The 25,893-nt window shown below is 42.2% G+C and overlaps 1 protein-coding gene across 1 annotated transcript; it reads right to left on the reverse strand.

Annotated features, from left to right (window-relative positions):
* Window positions 1-127: 127 nt before the first annotated feature.
* Window positions 128-23,062, reverse strand: TOM1L1 (target of myb1 like 1 membrane trafficking protein). The gene is made up of 15 exons (XM_077787371.2): window positions 22,904-23,062; window positions 22,739-22,823; window positions 20,468-20,546; window positions 14,376-14,525; window positions 13,997-14,116; window positions 12,387-12,494; window positions 11,698-11,814; window positions 8,743-8,876; window positions 6,279-6,339; window positions 4,740-4,854; window positions 3,889-3,985; window positions 3,352-3,430; window positions 2,461-2,548; window positions 2,132-2,204; window positions 128-1,228 (listed from the first exon to the last, which is right to left on the reverse strand). Exons 1-15 carry the CDS (start codon window positions 22,959-22,961, stop codon window positions 1,168-1,170), a joined length of 1,425 nt encoding a protein of 474 aa, XP_077643497.2. The 5' UTR covers window positions 22,962-23,062; the 3' UTR covers window positions 128-1,167.
* Window positions 23,063-25,893: the final 2,831 nt, after the last annotated feature.

The following is a 25,893-nucleotide window of genomic DNA, read 5'->3' on the forward strand; positions in this document are numbered from 1 at the left end:
TTTTGGATAGAAGGAAGTTGTTCTAATGATCCTGCAGCAAACTGCACAATTTCATACTAAAATACTTCCAATGCTACCCACATTTATATTTCAGGGAATACACAAATAGAGAAAAACTTGGAAGCAATGAGGGTTTACTTCTCAGTAAGCATTTGCTTTTATTTGGAATTTTATGCTACAAAAGTTGCAAAAGCAGCTGAGAACTTCTTATCCTTAAACAGTTAATATAAGGAATGCTTAAAATGCAAAAAATTAGCTTATCTGGTATGACCATGAACTAAGTTCTCAAATTTTGTATCAGCTATAAATTCAAGAGAACTATACCTGTTAAAGTGCACAGTTTACATTCAGCATTAAAATAGATAAGGCACTTATTAAAAGATAAAACAGTTATTAACAGGATTGAACTACTTAATTAAAGTAAATGGGTAGCTATTGCTCATCTGCATTGTAGATGATTAATTTTTCCTTCACCAGAACAATCTGCAGGGCAGGAATACTGAAAGAAACAATTGATCACCCTCCAATATTTACTGAGTAAATAAAAACAACAACAACATAGGAACAAGCAGTTTTTTTCCCCGTTAAATTGATGACAGCACTTTGTGTCCCAGCTTAGGTTCTTTCCAAGACAAAAACCCAACTATACTGTGGGTTTTTAGGAAGAAAGTAATAAAGGAAAAATCTGTATTAAGGATGTAGGAAAGTAACACTGCACATCTTCAGACATCTATTAAGAGGCCAAATTTAGGAAAAAGAAATATATCTCAAAACCCCCTTACAGATTTCTAGGGAGATTAACATTGCACTGAGGCCAAAAGAAACTGGATTCTGCAGTTTCTGTGAATGTAATGTGTCTTTTTAGACTTGTACCAGGTGTCAAGTGTCACTTCAGACACAGGTGAATTTGGAAGTCACATTTTACAGGCACCCAAAATAATTTAAAATAGCAATGCAAGTGACCTTGAAGAACACACAGCTGAACATTTAGGACAAATTGTCAAGATGTGGAGCCAAGTAACTCCTCAACTTGCACACAGCTTAGTACTCCAACACTAATTATTGTGTCAAAATGCAAAACCTCTTCTGTTATTCACTTGTAGTTACAGGAAGCACTGCACAGGACCAGCACTGGAGAGTGTTCAGGAAAGGATTCCACCCCCACGTTCAGTCTGTGTTCTTTTTAACTTCTGTCTTCAGCACAACATCAATTTCTTCATAAATAGCTCTGAAAGAGAAGGAGTAGGGTGACTCCTACATCACATTTCATTTTGACAAATGGCACCAGGGAAATCCTGCCCAAAGTTTATAGTGTAGCTTCCCTTGCAGGATGCCCAGGTTTCCATGGAAACAAAGAACCAACCCTGCTCTGCTTATCTGATTGTACATTTAATGAGGAACCTCTGGATGCTGTCAATTTGGGAACAGGACTGCAAAACACAAATGGCAAGTGCACTACTCTGCATTTACTGCATTAATTAAAAAAAAAACAACAGAACCCTTGTTGAGATTTCCCTACCTCAAAATGCAGTGGCTCCTTAGAAATAAGTTTTGTATAGATAGCTCAATTTTTATTTTTTTTTTTTTGCAATTTACTGTTAGAAAGGGGAATTCTGCCATCTGTTAGGTTTTGTATTAGTTTGCTGTCTCGCTATTTTGGCCTTCTGGAGAGACACAGCATCCATTCCCTTTTGTAGTTTAAATTAAGGATTCTTTTCATATGCAGTAGAAAAACACTTTAAAAGCCAGAATTGCTATAAGCAAGAATTCCTTTGGTTACCTTGTTCCAGAACTACCTGTGCTGAAGCTCAATCAGCTTCCTCCAGCAGGACCCTGAATATATTTCCTTCACTTTCTTATCACTGGGTAAGATTTCAGTAATTTTGATAGAGCATTACTCTTCCACTTTTATAGATGCCAGTTAATGAGAACACTACAGTTTATTCCTTAATTGGTTATGCCAGAAATATTTGAAGAAAACATACAAAATGCAGCCACTGTCATTGACATCAGTGATGAAGTTGGTCAGTTACCAACCTAAGTAGAGTGATCTGTTTTTCCTCTCTGAAGAAAAAGCCATTTTCCTTTTGGTAACACAGAATTTTAAACTTCTATTTTAAAAGTTACTTACTCAGTGGGAGCCAAGGGATCAAATTCCATTATCTCATAGTAATGAGGTGACTGGGACTTGTTCTTCGATGTAACTGAAGAATACAGAGACAGACACATCCAGATCGAAAATTACTGCATGTTTTTCTGTATTCCTGAAAGTAGCACATTATCTGCTACTGATTCAGCTGCTTTACATGCTAAAATGGACAGATGTGTAATAGAATTCACGTGCAATATTATTTTGTCAATGCTTGTTGCTGTTCCTAGCCACTGACAGCCATTATGTAAAGGCCTTAAGTTCTAACAAGAAAAGGAAGCACGAAAGAGGTGATTTGCAGTATTCATTACCTGCTGGTGATGGTCCATTTGATGGCACAGTCTGTCCAGCCTGCAGATTTATTGGGTCCAGAGGCACTGGGCTTAAAAGAGTTGTCAACTAAGGACATCAAGCACAACAATACATAAACAGATTGTTCTGTGAGAACTGGTTTGACCTAACTTAAATAATTGCTGACTTATCTTTAAACTCTCTCGACTACTGCAGGAAAAATTCCATGGCCAACAGTTAGCAACCCAATTAATCTTCATTCTCCACACAACCTTCAAAGCAACATTTACTGTTCTATAGCACATGTGCATAATTTACTTCTGTGTGACTTGTTCCAAACATTTGCTTTTATTTGCAGTTTAAAACAAGGACTGTCCATATTTGTTTGGGAGCTGCTTCTCATCTTTTCCATTTGACACTGCCTTCATAACATTACCTCAAAGTCCCTTCAGGCTCTTTCCATTCCTTCCGTCATGGGTGTTTCTCTGCAGCATGACATTTGTCCTGCACTGTACTAGGGGTTTAAGTGATTTTTTCGTGGGCTGTGTTTTTATGAAGGCTTTGAGCTTTTTGGGGGCTTTTTATATGTTTGTTTTTAGTATCTTATTTGAGATTGAAGGTACACCAGAATAACATCATGGCAACAGGACGAGAGCTCAACTTGCTTTGCATAGCAACAAGTTAAATACAAATAATAAAGCAAAAGCTTTCTGCAAATCCCCCTGGGATTGTGCTGGACCCAAGGAAACAGGCTTCCACATTAGGATCTGTGGCAGCAAAAGAGGAGAGTTGACCTGGTTAACCTGGTTACCTGGTTACAGAAGAGATCTTTGCAGCTGGGGTAAATCCAGAAATTCTCATTTGACAGCTGCCAGACAAGAATGACCATCCCAAACATAAGTATTACTCACATTGCTATACGTGTTCACATTGCTATATGTGTGTTCAGCTGGGCTGCTTAAACTATTGCTTTGTGCTTCAGCTGCAAATCTAGGAGAGAGCAATACATTGAATGTAAGTAAGAAAAGATCAAAACTCTTTATTCTGATTGTTCCATTATTTTTTTGGCTGGTCTGTCTTTCCTGTGTGACACACCTGAGAGCAGCATGGGCAGATGGACCAGTGTCCCACGCACAGGAATTATGAAGACACCTGCCCTGTCTTGAACTCTTTTCCTGACCTGTTTCATGTTTCTCCCTTTCCCTGCCAAAAGTCAGGTACATTTATGTCTATCTATGACAAAACGGTGATGCAGGCACAAGTGTATTTTGAACCCTCTTAAACAATGTCTAGCACAGAGGGAATTTTCACTTGTTTTACTGGACTAATATGTAAAAGTAGTAAATCTGTGTCCTCGGAGATTCCTATATTCATTAGATGAATTACAGAGCACTAATACCCCTAAGGATCTGTTATCCATTCTCATTCCTTGGTAAGAGACTACTCACAGGGACTGATGGGCTTTTGTAGGAGTTGCTGAATCCAGCTGTGGGTAAATTGATGGATGAGACCTGGTTTTATCTTCAGGGTGTGCAGATAGGCCATCTGAAATTCAAAGTGATAATTAATGGTAATTTAAACATTATTATGCAAAAGTAGCTACTTGTACTTTGAACACTGAAAGAGTAAAGTTTTTGTTTGGAAGGCCTATACAGCCAGTCTGAAGTAGATTGCTGTTTATCACATGAAAGGCAAAGGTTAAATGACTCTGAAAAGTCTTAGATCCAAGGTATTTATCTCTATATTTAGAGCATCAGGAGAGCTCTACATGATAAATACCACTTAAAACTCTTGTTGCTATTTGTAAAGGATTAAAATGGAAATCTAGGGATTTATTCCCAGGGAAGATTCACACCTTTAGCTTTAGTATATGGATATCCCTAAAGCAGGTAGAGGAGGGGCTTCTGCAAATAGTAATTCAGAGTACTTGAAGCCAAGTCTTTCTAACACTCCTGGAAAAACTCCTGTTTCTTCCTGCCAAGTCTGCAGAACAAGCAGCTACCAGAGTGTTTTACAGGCCTCACTGCAGTAGAAAACAGAGCATATTCTATTGCTCAAATCTATGTACAAGGGGAGAAAGATTATTGTAAAAAAATTACAGGTAACCTTACAATACCTTACAATATTGTTTCTATGGACACATTTCAATTCTTCTTTCAAGAAAATTTAAGGAACATCCTTAAAGTTAAGGAGTATCTTTTTTTTTCTTTCTTTCTTACAAGGAACTTCTTGATTCCTCCACTAAGCTTTTGTGGGTTTTAGGGAATCAGAGTGGAAGGGAACTTCCTTCACGACTTACCTCCTGAAGGAGACCCTGCAGGGTCACTTTGCACCACTGCAGACACAGAAGATGGAGAATCGATAGAGAGGCCAAGGAGATCACTTGAGGGAGCAGATGGCTGTTTCCTGTACAGCTTAACATTTGAAAAAAAATAAGTTATGTGGGGCTTTTCCCAGTGTTTTTTTTTTTTTTTTAAAGAACTTGCATTTTTTTTTAAAGAACTTGCATAGTTTTAAACAAACTGCTGTTTTCAGAAAACACAAACTTTAAAAATATTAATATTAAAAATTGGTTAAGTATAAGAGAAGATCAGGACTCTGTGTGTGTGAAATGTAGCTAATGAAGCAAAATTTGCATTTCAGAAAAGATCAATTTCTAAAACTAAAGAAAATCAGCTCTGAAATAAACCAGAAAATAGAAAGGACTAAATTCTATAAAGCCATTCTGACTTGTTTAGATACAGGTTTGATATTTACTTTCTGATCAATCCTGTACAATTCTTTTCATGCTACTTACTTGTGTTAACGAAATTTTATATGTTCTTAGGAGATTCATTTTTTCTAGTCCCTTTTTGGATAGGAAAAAAAAAATCAAAACCACAAAAAAAAAAAAAAATAAAATTCTAGGACACAGAAAAAAGCTCCCTTCCTTTCTCCTGTGAATGTGTTGGAATTAAAAACATAGCCAGCCAAAGGTTTAATAAAACCACATGCTTGAATCATACAGGTTTAGTAACATCAGATGAAAAATAAATAAATAAAAGATGATGCATTTTAAACTCAGTCTGCTTAATAATATAAAAATGCACAGACTGCACCATTTGGATTATTAATTAACCCAACAGTGGATCCATCAAGAAAACCATCCACCTACATAACCCGAATGTAATAATAGTGGCTTTTCAAGGAAAACAAGACCAACTTCTACTTTTTTTAAATAATTGGCAGCAGTATTTCAGCATTCACAATGCATTTTCATGCTGAGTCCTAGATGACTGCACAATTATGGCTTAGAAGAAGGTGAAACATGTGCAAAACTACTTTGGGCAATATAATTAACAACCATAATTATCAATCAATAAAGAACAGTCATTAAAGATTTGCTACAAGCCATTATTCACAATTCAGAAAAAGCTTTGACTCAGGAAAAAAAAAATCAATAGAAGAAATGAATTCTCAAAGTGTAGCAGTATTTCAGTCTCTAGATCATTAACAGGAAACAAATGAAAAGAACCTATGGTTTCTCATTTTTTGCATGGCAGATAATTGTGCTTAGCTGGAGAGGCAATAAATCAGCATTTGAATAAATCTCTCCTCATTTTTCACGCCCAAGCTTCCCTCTTACATTTGACATTATTTGCTACTTTAGGTACATGAGTTTGCATGAAATTCTGCAAGTGAGACTTTAAAAGAATCAGTAAGAGTAGTGTTACTCTGCTGTCTCTTGTACCTTTCACCTAGAGAATAAAATTCTGCATGCATCAGAAGTGTATTTTTCACAAGGAAGAGCAAAAGGAATGTTTGCAGTCCTGCAGCTCAGCAGCTCCTCCTTAATTACCTCCTCCCGCTCCCGCTGGATCCTCTGGTTCTCCAGGAAACGAACTCTGTTCCGTGAGAACCTGTTGAAGGTGCAGAGTTAAATGTTCATTCCTACATTCCTGTGCTGTGCTTCAGAAGAATATGAAACCAGTTATAATCAACTTGTGATTCTCCAAAGACTCCAGAAGCACCAAACAAGCACTCCAGGTGCTGTCTCTGGGGCACTTGGCTTTGTGGGCAGCCTGACTCCCATTCCAGGGCTGTGGTGCTGGTATCTCCTACACCAACACCAGCTGGTTTGTTCCTGGCCCCTGTTTGGAGACAGCCATCTGCTTGCTCCTAAACAAAACCAAGGCTTCTCTGACAGTGGTTTGGCTCTGTTTACACCAAGCAGGTAACTGTGAACATCCACTGTGCCAAATCCAACTCCTGACCAGAAGACTTCTTCCAGGAAGCCTTCTGTCCTCAGAACTCTGGGCATTCCCTCACGCCCTCCCAGGACCTGTTCTGGCACACAGCCCTCCCACTAGTGCAGGCCTTTGCAATATTTTTTTTTTTAAATTGAAAAAAAAGCCCCAAAAAAACCCTACCTGCATAAATATGTATATTCTAGGAATAATAACAGTGGACCACCCACTACTGTGGGTCCAGAGCAGACCCACACAGGTGACACTGAGCATCTAGAAGGTCACTGTGTTTCAGGACCAAGAGCCTTGAGTTGTATGGACAGTTTATCCAACTGCATTTGCTATTCAGGGTTACTGTACTAGGCAGGCCCAGAAAAAGAGTACAGATGCATGAAGAAACAGCAGTAAAAAAACCTTTCCAACTGTAGAGCAGAAATCTGTAATCGAGGAAGAACCAAGAAGCTGCAGAGACACTAGAGGGAGGCACTGTTACACACATGAGCTTTGGTTGCACAGTTGAGATTGCTCTTGATTTAATTTGGATTCTACATTAATAATCAGAAACAGAAAATGCAGTAGACTCATCCTCCAACAACATGCACAGTGTGAAACAGATACAGCTCATTAAAATCAGTTGTCCCTTTACACACCTCATTGTTCAGAGGGAAATCCAAAGGACAAATCTTATGCAACACAAAACTAGCCAGATACATTTTCAGACTTATCCACTCTGAAGTGCAATGGATCTGCACTCAGGAAGACCTGTACCATACAAACCATAGCTTTACAGTACTAGAATACAGTAGTTTTCTGCCCAAATTATCATTCTTTCCATCACCATGTTTTTTAGTGAGTTGAATTATATTCACAAGCTCGTATTCACAGTTTGAGGTTCCCAGCTTCACCAGTATTCATCACTTGTAACAAAAGTCTAAGTCCACATCTGACTTCAGAGGATTTACACAAAAGCTGAATAAAATTAATTTTTTTGCTTATTTAAAAGGAAAAACCTCCTAAAGGAAGAAGTGAGCACACAGTTCTTTCAAGATAGCTGCTGTAAAATCCACCAACGCTACAGTGGATAAGACTTAAGAGTAAATGAAAACTTAACATTGTCATGATTAGGCCCAAAGTTTATGTCTGACACTTAGAAGAATTAGTGATGTTTTCAATGCAGCATTCAGAAGAGGATTAAAAAGAAAAGATTACTAAATTCTATAAATTTGCTAAATTTAATACAGAAGAATTGCACTTGATGCATAATGATTCCTTGAACACTTTTTAGCCATGGAAGAGATCAACTTCTTAAGATGGAAGGGTATCTCCTATTAAATCAGAAGACTCTCCATAAGTATACTCATGTGATATTTTGGGGTACAACACTAGAATTTTAAGTTGAAAACTAATTTCAGTTTTGCCAGCATCCAGTCATGCTACCAGTGCCATAGCAGACAAATACCCAGGATGTCAACAGGAGTACTGCTGTGCTTTCATGTGTGAAAGAAACATTTTCTGCTGTAAGACAAGCAGAACAGTATGTTTCAATCCAGCTGAGAACAGCAAGCAACTCTCCTAAGCATGCAATGAGGCAGAAGGCTGCTCTATGGCCAATTCCTGCAGTAAAGCTGTCAAAATTGTTTAGGAAGAAGGATAAGTATTCTATTCTGGAAACACGGACACTTAACAGAGATAAGCACCAACACCAAAGGATTTCTAGCAGTTGTTGACAAATTCACTGGACTGTGCCAAAAAGGGATGTCAAATTCCAAATTATTCTTGTGTGCCTCCATCTGATTTCCTGCCCATGCAGTTAACTCAGTTTACACCACTCAAATGTTTCCTAACTACTTTCCAGAACCATTTCTGAGGCGTTTAGGAGGTAGCAAATACATAATTTTCTCTTTCTGCAATCATATTTCTTTTCTGAATTTTTTCTCTCTGCAATCATATTTCTTTTCTGAATTTTAAAATCTGTCTCCATGGGGAGGATCAACAATAGGCATAGGGACCATCTCTCCATTAAGTGTATTTATTCAGGCAGGATTCCAAATGTGAGGAGAGAGGCCCCACACTTACCTTTCATGTCCCAGGAGGACATTATTCAGATCTTCATTTACTTGTATTAGTTCAACAATCACATCTTCATTCTCCACTGTCACCAACAATTCCATGATCCTCTCCTGCATCATCCGACAGGTCTTGTACAATTTCTGCCCGAGGCAAGGGAAGGAGAAAAAATTCAAAATCATAACTGTGGTCTCTCAGTGTGTTTCTGGAAATGAATGACAAGATGCTCAAGCACTGCAGAATCACAGGAAAGATTTCTTAATTTACACAAACCACTAAGGTACCAGCCATTGCAAATAGAACAATGTCCATGTCCTTGATCTCTGCAATGCAGGATCACAACTCCCACCTCCACATCACTCCCACACAATCCCTACCTCTCGACCCACCTTCATTTCTAAAGATATATGTGTCTCTAAAGCGTAAATTACAAATTGCAAAATAACAGAGACCCCTCTGGGTGATGTAGAGCCAATGTGATTTGATCCTGCTTGAAGCTGATTAAACTCAGCAGGATACTTGGACATAATCCTGCTTGAAGAAAAGACAATATTAGTCTAAAGGTCAGAAGTGCTCTGTGACAATCTCAAGCTCCAACTATTCATTTAAGTGGGAAGTCTGTATAAACAATCTATGGATTTTTGAGAAAGTAACACAAACCTTAGAGAATCAGCAGATAGGAGAATTATGAGAGTTTATTAAGCAGAATTTTGCATTATTGCCTGGTAGAGTGGAAGATAGTCTGTTTACATTACTCCCTTCTGCAGATTTTGCATGTTCAAAGAAACAAATTCTTTAGCAACAGGAACTTTAATTCAGCCAACATTTTTTCTCCTTCATACTACACTTGCAAATGCAGGCTGGGTCGGCTTAAAGAAACAAAGGGGAAAAAAAAAAGGAAGGGGGAAATGACTCTATTAGCACACTGCTATTCAGAAATTGTTTTGATATTCTAAGTGATCTGATTTTTCCTCAAAAAAACACAGTACTTCACATAAATCAATTATTTATTTAAAACAAAATTTGTACCCCTTTGCTAAAACTGTGTCAGGATTGCAGAGTGCTGTACTTTTCAGTACTGTACCTTCACAGCTCAGGATAAAACACATAAAAATGTGTTCACCCTAATGTCTTTAATTACATTTAAAATCTCCCCAACTCCACACTTTACTTCGTGATCTGCATTTAAAAAAATGTGTATTTCTAAAGACTCCATTACACAAGCAGACTGGCACGTGTCAATACTCAATAGAGAAGGAAATTGAGATACTCATTTTGGGCCTGAAAACTGGAGTTTTACAATGATGGAGTAGCAGCTGGAATAACAGCCATCAGTGCTTCCAGTACATTTATGCTAATTCTTACCAGCTGCTGATCTGGACCCAAATGCCTGCACATCCATCCACTATTTGTTCATTATGTCTATTCACCATCCAGTACAAAAGTTTATTACTCTTGGCTGATCCTGAACTATTCTTTAACTACAGTTACTGGCCAGCACATTATTTCCAGTGAAATATGGTATCTTAAACCTTGTCCAAAACAGGGTGGGGAAAGAGGAGCCTGGCCACTAATGAAGATAAAGAACTGTAAACACTGATCAAGTTCACCTTGTTACAGTTTTATTGAGGGACTCCAGATAATCTGAAGTACTAAAATCAATGTCTCCAACTCAATCAAAGTCTAAACAAGCAGCTCTTTTATAAAGGATTTTGTTCTGTGACAACAGAAGTCCAATCCAAGCATTCCAGGTAGTGTTGTTCAAGGAATAGGTTTGCTGTGCCTGATGTTTTACACCACTCCGTGCACAGGGGGAAAAGAACAGAAAAAACAACAGTGAAAGGAATGAATTTTCATTCACTCTCCTACATATGGGAACTCCACACCCTGTCCTCAACTTTTTACCAACAATTTTATTACTGGGAGTGTCAGTACAAATCCACTGGTTTACCATGGGCAGCTGAATCTGTGCACCCACATACAGAAGTGATATGGCAGGTAACAGGAAATAAAAGACAAACTTTTTCTGTTTCCCAACCTTGTAATGAACTGGACAGAGGTGGTCAAGAATAATTAACCAGTGTATTCTCAACAGCACCCAGTAAGGGTTTGTTGCACAGGAAGATTTCTACATGTGGATGTAGATGTGGAGGAGGAGCACACTGAATACTTGCAAAAATCAGACCAGTTCTTCAAAACATTTAATGCTGCAAAACTACCAAAAATGCTTCCTCATTGTAGCAGTTTGGAGATAAGGTTAGAAACAGAAGGATGTAGCTTTTTAAGTTCTCAGAGACAACGTGAAACCAAAAAGCTTCCATTAACATAGGTTACTATTGCAATGCTGAAGTAATACTGTACTTTTAATCGCTAAACTGGAAAATACAGCATAAGCACAATAATAAGCATAATATCCCAGAAGGAGCATGTACAGGTTCACTGTCGCATCACTGGACTATTGCAATACACTTCCTTCAGGCTACACTTGGAGAGCACATGAATTCCTCTGCAGCACAGCAAGCTCCCAATCTCTGAGGTCACACACATAAAGCCAATGCTTCATATTCTTCACTGGCCCCCAGTCTGCCCCCAAGGGACTGGTGATAATAAATAGAGCTCTGCAAACTCCAGGATGGATGTGAGAGTGACACTGTGTCATCATCTATTCTCCAGCTGGAATGTTCTCAGGGCTGTTTGACAGAACATGCTCAACAGAGAACGCTCCATTATGAAATTCCTTTGCCACTGGAATTCCCTAGAGCTTAAATTTGCATTGCAAGATGTATTGTCCTCTCCTGACTATCAAGATGTCAAAGGGAAGGTGAAGGAAATGAAAGAAAATGATAGAAACCTGTTGTTGGGTTCCATTTGTCAATCTGAATCCAAATGTTAAAAGTCAAGATGTTACACTTTAAAAAACAATTATAACCAAACCAATAGCCCTATCAATGAATTATCATGTACCTGTAAAAGATTCATATCATCCGGATTTTCAGAGCCAGGAACGTTTTCTTTCAATATTGATGACATCACTCTCACATTAATTTTTGCCATATCCAGTTCACTGTACAGTTTCCCAATCTATTGGAATTCAACAGGAGAATATTGTGTAGGTGAACAGAGCAAATAGATTAATTTTTAACTCTAATACACACTTTCTTTCCCGTCAGGTATAATATGCATTATTATTAATTAGCATTGTTTTACTTTGGTAACACACCATGGAAATTAACAGAATTAGTTCAGCTTTTAAATGTGCACTCAAACTAAGATCCAAGCCTGACAGCACTATTTGTTTCCTTACAGTTAATGCCTCTTACTGATGTTACTGTTCCTCCTTTTAGTTACATACAGGGCAAGCAGGAATGCAAGAGAACTGTCCTTGCCTTCCTGCTTTTTATAACAACCCCTTCACACAAGCCTTATGTGAAATAAATTTGGCTTTCTCGCTTATCTCTGAACAGGCTTTTATCAATTTGCATAAGAGCACTGCAAGATGTGATTAGATATCCACACACTCGAGCAGTAACTCCACAAACCCAGCAGGAACCCACAGCACTGAGGGTCCCTCCAGGAGCACCCAGGCTGCTCAAGGCTCACATTCACAGCACTTTTCAGTGCTCCCACCCTCCCCTAAACCTGCAGTGCTGCACCTGCTCCGGAGTCAACAACAGCGTTGGGCCCGTGGGAAGAGGCAGCAAGGAACGTTTGGCAGGACTGGCAGGGGATGGGGATGACTTTGCACAAGGCCGGGGTGAAATCTGTGAAAACACAAAAAAAACCAGAGCTTGGGTTGAACAAAATTGCAGCAGGCATCCTGCTGAGAGAGGAACATCTCTCAGACTACACAAATGGGAAGGATCTTCCTCATAATCATCGCTCCCAAGGAATTCGTTGTGCTCCTATTTACAAAAATAAATATAATGGCTATTTTGTAATGAAATAAGGCTTGGAAATCAAATATTTTTAGAAAGGGTTTGCAAATAAGCGCCATCACAGGATGAAGTGGGGATGCCTTAAGAATAGGCTAGCAAGGAATAATTAAGCCATCTAAGAGCAAAGAGTCCTTCCCAGAGTGCCACTGCAATTTTGCAATGAAGGACAATTTGGAATGTGATCACACTTGGAAGCAGCAGAAAGGCTGAGTCTGGGTCTCTGCAGAAGGTAAAATGCAAAAGTCACCTGGACTGAAAAGCAGAAACAGCCTGAGAGAGCTTCACCTGCACTGCATCTGAACTGACTGTTAAAAAATTCCAATGTAAACTCCAGCCTGCACAACACACTACAAACCCTTCACTTCCTGGAGATTAAGGTAAACACTGTGTTCAGGTCTGCTAAGAGAGACAGAAGGTTTAGCACTGATTTTTACTGGCAAGTATATGATGTAGACAAAATAATCTCTAATGGACTAGGCGAGGGAAAAAATTAGTATCTATTGAGAGCATTCTTCACACAGCTTGTTCTAAGAACCTTTAAATACATAGGCTTTTGCGCACTCCACTATTCAACCAGAATATCAAACTCAGGATAAATCTGAATTATTCCTGTCTGCACTAATTATAGACATCAAACTCTGTAACTGCAAGATTCCATGCAGTGATGGATGGCTTTCACACTGCCCAAAGCTCTTGTGAAAATTCATCTAGAAAGAAAAGGAAATCTAGAAAGAATGGCATTAAACCATGTACTGTATTTCCAGCTACTGCACAATGTTCAAAGCATAGTTATAGTTAATGTCCTAAATGCCACACAATACTACCTATGACATAGGCTTAAATAACTTTTACTGTGCAAAGCTGGAGAGATACACAGACAATAATATTTTCTTATTGATTTCTACATCTCTCCATTTAATCTTAAAGATAGATGATGCTCATATTCTCAACAGTATGTGTTTTTGTGAAAATCTTACTCATTTTTATTGAGGCTTTCAGAAGCTGACAAGTTTGGAGCACTAAGCACTCATTTATTTTGAAGTAAACAGCATGCACAGATCTTCCAAAGTCTCAAGACAGAGATGCTTCATTTCTGAGAACATATCCATGAATCTGTACTAGAAAATGAAATAAACTACTATATAGGTCAGGTTTCTTTGTTGTTAGCTTAGCTGTTGTAACTGAAACTGATTCCTGCTCACGTGCTTTAGTAATTTGGTCATATTCTGCCCTGAAGCATTTAAATAAAAAAACCCAGATGAAACACGCCTTCTGTGTCCCATAAAATTAACGTATCCCATTTCTGAAGTGTCCTTGTGTATCCTCACCTTCGATCCAACACTGCTGGTGTCAGAGGATGGAAACTCCACTCCTTTCTTCAGCAATTCTAGGTAAACTTCTTTTACTTCGCTCACATCCACCATCCCTTGAAAACCTCGTGCCCAGACCTGGTTTTGAAATATCAGGGACAGTAACAGTCACTGAAATGGCCAGTCAGGGGTCAGACAAATGCTTTTAAAACATGTGGTCCTAAAGACAGGTCATTCCCTTCTTCCACTTTGGATAATTCCATTCAGTGCAACAGGAATCACAACAGCTCTGAAGTTAAGCTCTGCTTTCAGAAGAGGCTCCCAGGATTTAAACACAATTAAACATTTACCACACAGCAGAGACACTGTAAACACTCACAGTGTACTCCAGACTCACCATAATAAAGGTCAGGATTTTCTCCTGCATATCAATGGGCAGGTTGTATCTTGGGTTCAGCAGTTTCACCAGCTTGTCTTTGCAGAAATCCTTCTTCACAACTAAAGACTGGAACCTTGGGCCACAGTTCTCCATACACATCTCTAGCAGCTGCACACACAAAAAACCTTTGATTACACAAAGAATGGTGGGGGGAAACTCACAACTTGACAACTTTTTTTTTTTTTTTCTTTTTGTTTAATTTGTTTCAAGGAGTTAGAGGGAAGAGTAGGATATGAACTGCTTATCAGTATGCCTGATGAGGTCACTTCAGGGAAACAGCAGCTCCCTGTGTGCTCTGTTATACCTGCACAGTCCAAAGAAGCTGTGCCAGCCACAGTGACACTATTTTTAACAGAGAAGCATGGTCACACTTGCTGCTATGTCACAGCACTCACTGAACACATGGTACCTTAACAGCAGGAAATCTTCCCCAATCTTAAAAAATTTACTTGTGCAGGTTCAGCAATAGAATTAATTCACTGCCTAGCACATAGGTACCCTGGTCTGACAGATTCTGAAGAGCTCTGCAAGAGAAGAAAATCAGATTACTAAATGCCTGTCCTCTAATCTGCCCTGTAAGTGAGAGACTAATGATAAAATAGGAAAGAACAAATTCACCAACTTGGAACACAAATTCTCCACGTCTTTCAAAGGTCACATTGATTTGAACCAGATAAGCTGAAATGTTCCAATTCTCAGATTCATCTTCATGAGGGAAGTCTACTTCCAAAACCATGCTTCAAATGCTTAGAGAAGGATCTCTGCAAGCACTGTGCCTGCCCTATCAAACACAGCAGGACGTGGAAAGGACATAATACTTCTTTCTCCCTTGTACATCTGGAGGTGGCTGATTACAATTCGCATTTTGCAGAAGAGATGTCAAAAGCTGCCATTACATGCCAGTCACCTGGGACTTGAGAGGAAACTGAGATCAATCAGATTAGGTGCAGAATCAGGAACAGAACTCATCTGGCCTGGCCCAAATGTGAAGATGGATGATGACCCACACAGGGAAAGATTGTCATTCTTGTGCTTCTTTCTCTACAATTGCAGCTTCATTTTCCCTCCCAAGGATGGAAGACAAAAAGGTGAAAGCAAAGGGCTGACATTTACAAAAGGCTGCAAAATTTCATGGGTTTTGAGACAAAACTTCCCCTGAATCATGTCACAGACAGAACATATTCTCAAAAGGATACATGTATTTAAAGGGATGATATGGTGATCTTGATAAAAGTAGGTTAAGCATACTTTCCTATTCAGAGCAGACTACATTTGACTAAGTGAAATCATTTTAGTAACTCATTTTTTAGCCCCAAGACTCAGGGATTTTTCTCCCAGTGTGATCAGGAACTTACAGGAGAACAGAAGAAGACTGGAAGAAGATATACTGCCAAAACAAAAACAGGGTAAAACAAAGAGACACTGACAGACTGCTGTGCAAAAAGCTAACTGAAAGATAATTACAAAAACATCTTGGCTCAAAACATTACTTTTCATAGAGAGTACATGAAACATATGCTAATAAGCCAAGTCATTTGCCTGTGCAGTACTTCAAAGATACTTTGTGTAAAATATTTTCAACCCAGTGCATGGGAAACTTGTTATACTACTCCCTATTATTAATTCCCTACTTAGGGGACTGAGTATTTACTCACTGAATGAAAGTACTGAACTAATGGTCTGGATCCTCCAGTCAATCATGCCAGTCCAGCCCACTCAGGGTAAAACTAAGCTGGTATAAGAAATAGAAGAATTTGACTCAATTATTTTTAACTGGACTATTCATGAACAAGCCACTTTCACGCTAATAACACTTTTCATTAGAATTTCAATATGGGTATTTATCGTGCAAATAGGATTCCATAGTCCCAAGCACTTCCACTGGAAGGAAGAGATCCAAGCTGGCCAAGCCAACCACTGCCCCACACAGCACAAAACAGAAACACATTTTAATAACAAAACTGGCAAATTAACTTCAATCAAACCATTAAACTTCCTGTCAGTGGCAAACAGGATGTGAGAAGTGCTGGAACTGACAGAGCTGCTGTGTTCCAGGATAACTGATCCCAGAGATCTGCACTCAGCAAAAGATGCAAACTGTGTAACCCAAGGCTTCTGGTTACAGGACTGAATCACAGAACTAAAAGGATAAAAGACATCTACAGAGAGGTGAAGCTAAACTGTGAAGCAGCAACAAGAAATGGGAGAAGATGGTGAGTATAGCGAAGTCAGGAATGTTCTTTATCAACGGAGCCCTCACTCAGATTTCAGGACCCGCTGCACATCTGAAGCAGTCAGGTTTGGTCCACAAAGCTGAGCAATGGGTGCAGCTTGTGAGGGAACTTCTCAGAGCTGAGGTGGCTGCAAGAAAACCCAGATGAACATCCTGCTTCTTCACATTTCTGACTCAAGGGGAACAAGCCATTAATCCATCTCCAGGATTACACTCTGCTCAACACATCCTGATGCCTGCCCAGCTGGGGTTTGGAACTGCAATATGCTCTTTCCAAGGCCAGCATTTAAACCAAACCGGAATGAGCAGCTCCTCAGCTGCCACTCACCAATTACAGTGAAGGAGTTTGGTACACTTGGTCAATGTGCAGCATTTCAAAAACACTGAATTTTCTAAAGTCTTGATTTTTGCAGATTTCACATTTCAAACACTGAGATTTGGATTTCTTTGGTTCCCACTTGATGTCCTCTTCTTTATCAGCACATACCATAAAGTATAACAAAAATAGAGTAGCACTTTTTAAATTGAGGAGTTGGAGGACTCTCTCATGCTTTTGTTTTTTAGATCCTTTAAAAAGCCTTTAGATGTTTTGTGAAATGTCAATTTAACAAACTAAAATCTAAAGGCCACATATACCATGCAAAATTTTTTCTGCATCAGAAAAATTACGATTAAAAGGGAAAAAGGAAATATTCTTAGGAAAAAATACCTGTCAAAATTTAATTATAGGCAATTATAGAAAGGCTTATGTTGGAAGGGACCTTCAGTCTCAAATAGTTCCAATTCCCCTGCCATTCACTAGATCAGGTTGCTAAGAGCCCCATCCAACCTGGACTTGAACATTTCCAGGGATGGGGCATCTACAATGTCTCTGGGAAAATGACTTCCTTTAAAATATTTCCCAACAATGTAATACACAGGTGAAACAGTAATTTAATCTTAAATTTCTGCCCACTGCTTTGAATGCAAGAGTGAGAGGGATACATTCAATGAACAATTTCCCCATGAGCTGTTCAGCTCCTGAGCCCTGACAGGGATTGGAACTGGGGCACTGCAGCAAACAAAGCTTTACAAAACCAAGGCTGCTCTGTGCAGGTGACTGAACAGCTGTCTCAGTACTCATTAACCAAACTGAATTTATGTATCTAAAATCTACCAGCAATAAAAAGTCAAGTAACACACACACAGTCTGTTGGATTCCTGCCTGACAGTTCTGATCCTCTTCACTCTGATTGCACAACCGGCAGTGCCAGCCCTGATCTCTCGGTGTTATCAAAGACTGGGAACGAGGCAATTCCATGGCCTGACACAAACACCTCCATCCTCGTGACTTCACAGAAACTTCAGCAGCTCAGAGCACCTGAAGCCAAGCTACAGCCAGCACATTATCCAGCTGGCACTCAGCCTTCTTCCTCCAAGTAAATAAAGCATCACCCAAGAGTGAGGAGGAGGAGCACACTGCTGAGATTTAACACATCCCAGTAACAGAATCAGGGCTAACGTGTGCAGCTGAACTGCTTCCATGAAGATTTCCAAACTCCACTCAGTGTGCATCCTCTGGGAATGAGCTCCTTAAGCAGCTTCATTAGAAATACTAAATTCAAGGATGTCAAGGTTAAATAGATAGAAGTGGATCAAAGTGCACTTCCGCGAAATGAGATTTGTAGAAACTTCTTAGTTTTATCAAATGTAGGTAGGAGAGAATCTTATGTAGAGTCTCAAAAGCTAGAGGACCACACTTACTGTAAGAAATACAGGCAATAACAGTTCATCCAAAAAGAACCCTTATTTTTGCAAAACTCTGTGAGAAAAAGAATTTTTAAAAGATGAGAGTTCCACAGGGAGGGAAGGGCTTGTGTTTCAGGGATTGAAAATTATTTCTTTTTTTCCATTTTCAATTAGTTGCTGTTGTCATCTAAGCATTTCAAAATGGAACACAGGAACAATTACATTAAGGCAATTAAGAAGATAAAAACAGAAGACACAGCACATAGGAAGAGTGATGTGGGAAAGGTAAAAACCACACATGGCCAGCAATGAGGTCATCAAAGGAAAGATTTCACACATGCTAAAATTATGGCAGTACTGGTAAAAAAAAAAAAAAGAAAAAGGAAAAAAGCCAGAGGCAGAAGGAGAGGCAAAGTATAAAAGATCTTATGCAAGAACTAAAGCTAGAAAGAGAAAGAGTTAGAGGAAAGACTGGAACTTATTTAAACTTAGAAAAAAGGAAAAAAAAAAAGAGGAATACAGGGATAAGATCTCTGCAAACAGAAAACAGCAGCTGGGCCAAGAGGATGTGACTGCCTGGCAGGTGAGTTACAGGTGTGCATGGGAGTGGGTGAGGACAGAGAAAGGGGTTGGTACAGGACAGGAATTGCACTCCCAGCTGAACCTGCTGCATGCTCCCTCTGCAACACAATGAGCTTCCAGGTCAGTGTGATAAAGTTCGTCCATGGATAGACCTGGAACAAGATCCTTCCCCCACTTTTATATACTCAAAAGCTAAGCTATAGTGTCACCTTGGGTATACCTGCACTGTAAATACTCAAGGAACAGCTCCCAAACCTAAACCCAGGGTTATCAGCAGAGACTGTGTCAGATAATCACAACAGGACCCTGCTGCACCAGGGCTGCAGGAGACACGCCGGATACAGGGATTGCAGGTACAGTGGAAAGCCAGTGTTCTCATTATGCAAACACACAAAACACACAAAAATGTGACTCATGAGACAGTGGAGGAGGAAGCCAGTGCGGAAACAGAGTGAGCTGAAGGTCTGTATTGACACGTTTAATGATTATCTGCATCTCGAACTTGTCGCGAGACACTTGGGCAATTGCTAAGCAACCTACAATTTGGCACTATCCATAACCCATCTTCTTTAATCACTTCTCAGCACATCTTGACATAGATTATGATTTTGCACAACAAATACCAAACCCATGAGTAACAGTACTTCAAGTGATGCAGATAGGCCACTAAAACCTCAAAAAAGGAAATGGTGAAGAAAATACTTTTAGCCGATTAACGAAAAATTAATTCTCAAGAACTTAAAATGCAAAAGATATTACTCTTGTCATAGTAGAACCACTGGTAGTCAAGAGTAATTCAAGTCAGAAATTCAGGACTTAGGACAGTATTAGAACTTCCTGCATTAACAAGTAAATCTTAAATTGGCTGAAATCACAACAGCTCCCCAAACCCTGGGGCAGTTCAGGAACACTGTCAGATTCTAGAGACCACATGTCAAGTAAGGATATTCCCAGACACTCCAACCTTTAGCCATAACATCTGAAATTCACACAGCTCACTCTGCCTCTTGCTCCCTTATGTAACCCACCTTTTCCTTCAAGTTTATCATTTATTTGTGATAACATTTCCTTTTACCAAGCACGTATCAGACATTCCACCAATGCTGCACACCGTGCTTAGTTTGACTAAGATCAGCACCACAAGGTGAGTAATAGAATGGTCAAATGTAGCTTTTATGTAATATCCTAACCTCTGTGTCTTTCACAAACAGGTGGGGCTCTCACAGGACAGTCGCTGGAGCAAATAAGAACTATCCTACTTTTACATAGAACAAGTCACCTCCCCACCAATCCCCCTAGCCCCCCTCGCCACCAGAATTTGCATCATCCAGAAGTCCATGGAATGCCAGCAAACCATCTGATCTGCACTGTGGCAGTGCTGTGCACACAAACAACAAAGACTGAAAACATCCTGGAGAGTTGTGTCAGGGATAATTTGCATGCCACCTTATCGTTTAGACTGTTTGCCTTCTTAGTGTCTAATTAATATAAATATAGCTGTACTTACAGACAAGGTAAGCCTGATCTCCTTGTGGTTACAGTTTTTTGAAAGCTTCTTCTTCAGTGCTTTAACTGCATCTTTAGGTCTGTGACAAGAAATGAAAGAGGAAAAGTTACCAGTGAAATTTTCTAGTTCATAACTTCATCCAAGAACCAAAAATATCAGCCTGAGATACAAGACTAAATCCACCCCGTGTTTACACCCACATAAAACCAGAGCAATTGCCCAACTGATTTCAGCAAAATCTCTTCAGCACAGAACTAGAGCAACAAAGCAGTGAATCAGGTTTGTTACAGCAGACTGTGCATTACTCCAGAGACTTGTGCAGAGAAATGAAGTTATTCTCCTCTGCAAAAGCTGCTCCAAAATTACATTTTCCACTGTTTTAGAACAGAATTACTTATCTAGCTTTTATTGCCATGAAAGGAAATATCAATTGCCAGATGTAGCAAGAGTTGACTGGCAGTTTGCCTGTATGATGCAATTAGAAAATATTCTCCTGGGAGTGTTGTCAGGAGTAGGGGTGTCATGGGTAGCTTCCAATCTTATAATTGCAGGATGCACTTAACTCATCTGAGTAACTACCACGGATGGACAACCCACTCCAGCCCAGAGATAGGGGCATTTCTAACCCATCCATTTTCATTTCTATATATACTCCCCGTATCTTTTAACTATCTGTGTAGGAGGAAAAGGGTGGAAGATGGTATCGAGGTTATCACATGTGGGAAGCAGTTTTGCCTCATCAATATGGACTACCTATAGTGTACAATTATTAGGGCCAGCCCAACACTCATGATCAACATAAACAAGATGTCCTAACGTCTCTTTAGGATCTCTCTAGAATCTAAGATGGAGCAAGAGGCCCAAATACAATGTTTCACTAAAAAAATAAAAAGTAATCTTTGTTGAAATAATTTCAAAGTCAGTGAAATTAAGTGGGTGTTTACCATTACTGCATCTCTTTGTCTGAAGTGCTATACTTCATGAGAAAAAGAGAAAAAACAAACCAAGAGACATGTCTCTATTTTTCTTAATCATGCATCATACCCAGGCACATCAGTAGAGCATCAAGTGATAGATGGAGGCACAGGAGTGGAGAAGTTTCCCTTGCAGAGAGCTGTACTATAATCCCACTCCTGCTTGCTTCCCTCACTGAAGCATCTGGAAATGCTCTGGACAGGGGCTGGATATTGCATTAAAATAACCATTTCCCTAATTAGATGCAGCAGTTCTGCTGCTCCTACTATCCTGTTACAGACTGTGACTAGTAGTAGCTGCCTAGGAGGAAGTTACAAGGAACTCCCCTGCAAGCCTAAGCTGTGCACAAAAGGAAACAGTTTATTAAAAAATGGCTCGGTTGCATGGAAACTTTACATAAAAACTAACACTGAAGGCCAGAGCGTGTTGTTGCTTATGGTAATAACCAGAAGGAAGTCATTATTACTGACCTTTCAAGCACTAAGAACTACGGGTGAGAGGAGTCCAAAACAAGGAAAGAAAAGTTGATACATTAAAAAAGACACCTGTGCAGAAAGTAAACAATACCTCATTGCTCCGGAGAAAACTCTTTAGCTAGTATTAAAATATGCCACTGCTAGAATGAGTTCCTGCAATGCAATTCTGAAGCAGATCTTGCATGAGAACAAGTTTCCTTTTTTCCCCTTTAACAGGTGGAAACAAGGAAGTTCAGAGCAGCAAGTGGCTGAGCAAGCCTGGACGTGGCCGTCCGGTGCTAGCGACCAGCTCAGTCCTGGGAGCACACCTGGAAGGGATGGACCCCACCGCAGGATCCCAGCCCACCTTCAGCCTCCACCCCGGCTGCGGCACAGCCCGCCGGAGACCCCGCACGGTGGGGAGGGAGCTCCAAGGCGAAGAGCCTACAGAGTTTTAAATAGTGTTGTGGGCAGCCAAGTGCTCAGAGCCTTTTTCCAGGTGGGTTTGCAGAGCACAGGGACAGCCCTTCAGCCTGACGAGCAGTACGGGTTGTACAGAACACGTCAGACCCAGATAAGAAATCTTTGTCACCAGTTTCTCTAGCGAAGAAATCTGTCACCAGTTTCTCTAGCGAAGAAATCTCTGTCACCAGTTTCTCTAGCGTGTGTCTACGGGGAAGAACCTCCGAGCCTAATCCCGAAAAGCCCTGGTGGCCCCGCGGCAGGCACAGCTTTTGCCCGGAACCGAAGCTGTCCCTCTGCGCTATTCGTTTCGGGACGCTCCACACCGGCTCCCACGCCGGCCGCTCGCTGCCGCGCTGCCCCCGGCCCGCTCGCTCACCCCTCCTCCGTGGCGTTGATCAGGTCGCAGATGTGCAGGAACTGTCCCCACTCCTCCGTCTGCAGCGAGCCGAGCGTCGCCCGCTCTGCAAGGCCAAGGGGAGCCGAGGGTCAGCGCCCGGCGGGGGCAGAGGGGCGGCGCGGGGCCCCGCTCCGGGCTACTCACCGACCAGGCTGCCCACGGCCGTGCCGAACGCGTCCCTCGGAGCCTTCCCGAACGCCATGCCCGCTGCCGGCAGCGTCCCGCGGGCTCTGCGGCCGCCCCGACCCGGCCGCTCCCTCCCCGGCCCGGGCGGGGCCGCTCCAGGTGCCGCCGCGGCCCCTCCGGCCCGGCCCCGCCCCGCAGCGGGGCCGGCTCCCGCCCGGGCCTCCCCCGGGACGGGAGCCAGCCCGGCATCCCTGGCAGCGCTGCCCCCGGCAGCCCTCAGGCACAGCCTTCCCTCGGAACCCAAGCCGTCCTTCACATCAGCGCCCTACGCCGGCTCTCGATGTCGCCCTGCCCTCGGGCGACCCGGGGCCAACGCCGCGCCCCTCACCCCGGCTGGACCTAAAGCAGCGCCTGTCCTCCCCGGGGCACGCAGCCACGGGCTCATTCTCCTGCCCCGTGCGCAGGATTTAACCTGCGAGCCCCCCGCTCATCGGCAGCGGTGGCTCAGCCGGCTCCCAGGTGGGATTGCACGGCTGACTCCACGAGGAATTTGGTTTTCGGTGAGGCGAAGTTCAGGAACGCGCTCAGAGCCGCTTCTGGTGCCCGCACCTCGCTGCGCCCCACGTGCAGACCCGGGTTCAACCTCTGCATCGCCCCATGTGCAGACCCCGGTTCAACCTCCGCACCGCCCCATGTGCAGACCCGGGTTCAACCTCTGCACCGCCCCATGTGCAGACCGGGGTTCGGCCTCTACACCGCCCCATGTGCAGACCCGGGTTCAACCTCTGCATCGCTCCATGTGCAGACCCGGGTTCAACCTCTGCACCGCCCCACGCGCAGACCCGGGTTCAACATCTGCACCGCCCCACGTGCAGACCCGGGTTCAACCTCTGCATCGCTCCATGTGCAGACCCGGGTTCGGCCCCTTCACCCTCCTCATGTGCAGACCCCGGTTCAACCTCTGCACCGCCCCATGTGCAGACCCGGGTTCAACCTCTGCACCGCCCCACGTGCAGACCCCGGTTCAACCTCTGCATCGCCCCATGTGCAATCCCGGGTTCGGCCTCTGCACCGCCCCATGTGCAGACCCGGGTTCGGCCTCTGCATCGCTCCATGTGCAGACCCGGGTTCGGCCTCTGCACCGCCCCATGTGCAGACCCATGTTCAACCTCTGCACCGCCACATGTGCAGACCCGGGTTCAACCTCTACACCGCCCCATGTGCAGACCCGGGTTCAACATCTGCACTGCCCCATGTGCAGACCCGGGTTCAACATCTGCATCGCTCCATGTGCAGACCCGGGTTCAACCTCTGCACCGCCCCATGTGCAGACCCGGGTTCAACATCTGCACCGCCCCACGTGCAGACCCGGGTTCAACCTCTGCACCGCCCCATGTGCAGACCCGGGTTCGGCCCCTTCACCCTCCTCATGTGCAGACCCCGGTTCAACCTCTGCACCGCCCCATGTGCAGACCCGGGTTCAACCTCTGCACCGCCCCATGTGCAGACCCGGGTTCAACCTCTGCACCGCCCCACGTGCAGACCCGGGTTCAACCTCTGCACCGCCCCATGTGCAGACCCGGGTTCAACCTCTGCACCGCCCCATGTGTAGACCCGGGTTCGGCCTCTGCACCGCCCCATGTGCAGACCCCGGTTCAACCTCTGCACCGCCCCATGTGCAGACCCGGGTTCGGCCTCTACATCGCCCCATGTGCAGACCCGGGTTCAACCTCTGCACCGCCCCATGTGCAGACCCCGGTTCAACCTCTGCATCGCTCCATGTGCAGACCCGGGTTCAACCTCTGCACCGCCCCATGTGCAGACCCCGGTTCAACCTCTGCACCGCCCCATGTGCAGACCCGGGTTCGGCCTCTGCACCACCGCTGCTCAGCCCCGGGGCTGCCCCTCAGCCTCCCGACAGGCACTTCCAAACCCCCACGTTCTTCCCTGATCCGCACATGTGAAAAGAATACGAGCAAAGATCTCAGAGAAACGGGAAAGATTCCCAACGGCGCCTCCAAGTTCCATTGATAAAGTCACCCTCTTTGTGTCCTGCAGGAACCTCCTGTAACACACACCTTTCCACGTGTGGGACGTTCTTGCTACAATTACTGTCAATGACTTCCATTGTGTCGCTTCATCACAAGCCTATCTCACACCTGTACAATACTTGGGAACAAACGATGAATGAAAATTAAGATCTCAGCTGTAATTTTTGTTGGCTGACAGCTGTAATTATTTCAGTATCAAACTGAATCATATTAACTAGCCTTTGAGTAGAGCTTAATGAGTCATACAGTCAAGACACGATGTAAGCAAATAAATTATTTGCCTGACATTAGAATTTAATGGATTAACAAGCTCTATTTGCACTAGGAGAGTTTTTCTTAGGAGGAACTAATCTTACTTTCTTTTGTGGTTTGTGCAACTCTGTGGCCCCATCTACTGGATGGTTTTAATGCGAATGCAGGAGAAAACCACATTTTTTGGTGTACTTGCAAGTATCTGTATGAAAAACAAGTTATTAAAGAACTCTTAGGCAAATTGCTCATGTACCATGAATGTAGGAATCTTTTTCTTACTCAGTCTGTAGTAAATAGGTGGAATCCATCATGCAGCCCAGTGAGGCTCCATTTGAGACTGTTCTAATGAACACATCTCGATTTTCCACACTTCTGTTATCCTGTTATTTGGCTAAAAGCCAGACACCAGCTTTCAAAACAGGAGTCTATTTATATTTGCAGAATTTTGAAAGCTATCCTCTAAACATAGGTGTTTCATTAATTTGCTCTTTAACACTGGAACTGTAATGAGGGAATATTTAAATTAGCCCTTGTTAAACCTGCAGCACAAGTCAGATCTTGTTTCAAAGAGCATATTTTATTGAGCTAATCAGGGGAAAAAATTCCAGTAAAGTATTTTTTCATTGGAATTTACTGATTAAAGTTACTAATTGAAATCAGCTTTTGGTATAGATCTGTGAACTCCTAGTGGGCTTCAGGTTCCGT

The sequence above is a fragment of the Lonchura striata genome, chromosome 18, assembly GCF_050655825.1.
Source record: "Lonchura striata isolate lonStrDom1 chromosome 18, ASM5065582v1, whole genome shotgun sequence".
Lineage (NCBI taxonomy): Eukaryota > Metazoa > Chordata > Aves > Passeriformes > Estrildidae > Lonchura > Lonchura striata.

Bases quoted from the DNA above. Each gene is read 5' to 3' on its own strand.
- TOM1L1 (XM_077787371.2), bottom strand. From the start codon at position 22,961: ATGGCGTTCGGGAAGGCTCCGAGGGACGCGTTCGGCACGGCCGTGGGC. The intron at 12,495-13,996 runs GTGAGGATACAC...GTGTTTTCACAG, and splicing joins CCAGCAGTGTTGGATCGAAG to ATTTCACCCCGGCCTTGTGC. The intron at 2,205-2,460 runs GTAATGAATACT...TGTATTCTTCAG, and splicing joins AAATGGACCATCACCAGCAG to TTACATCGAAGAACAAGTCC.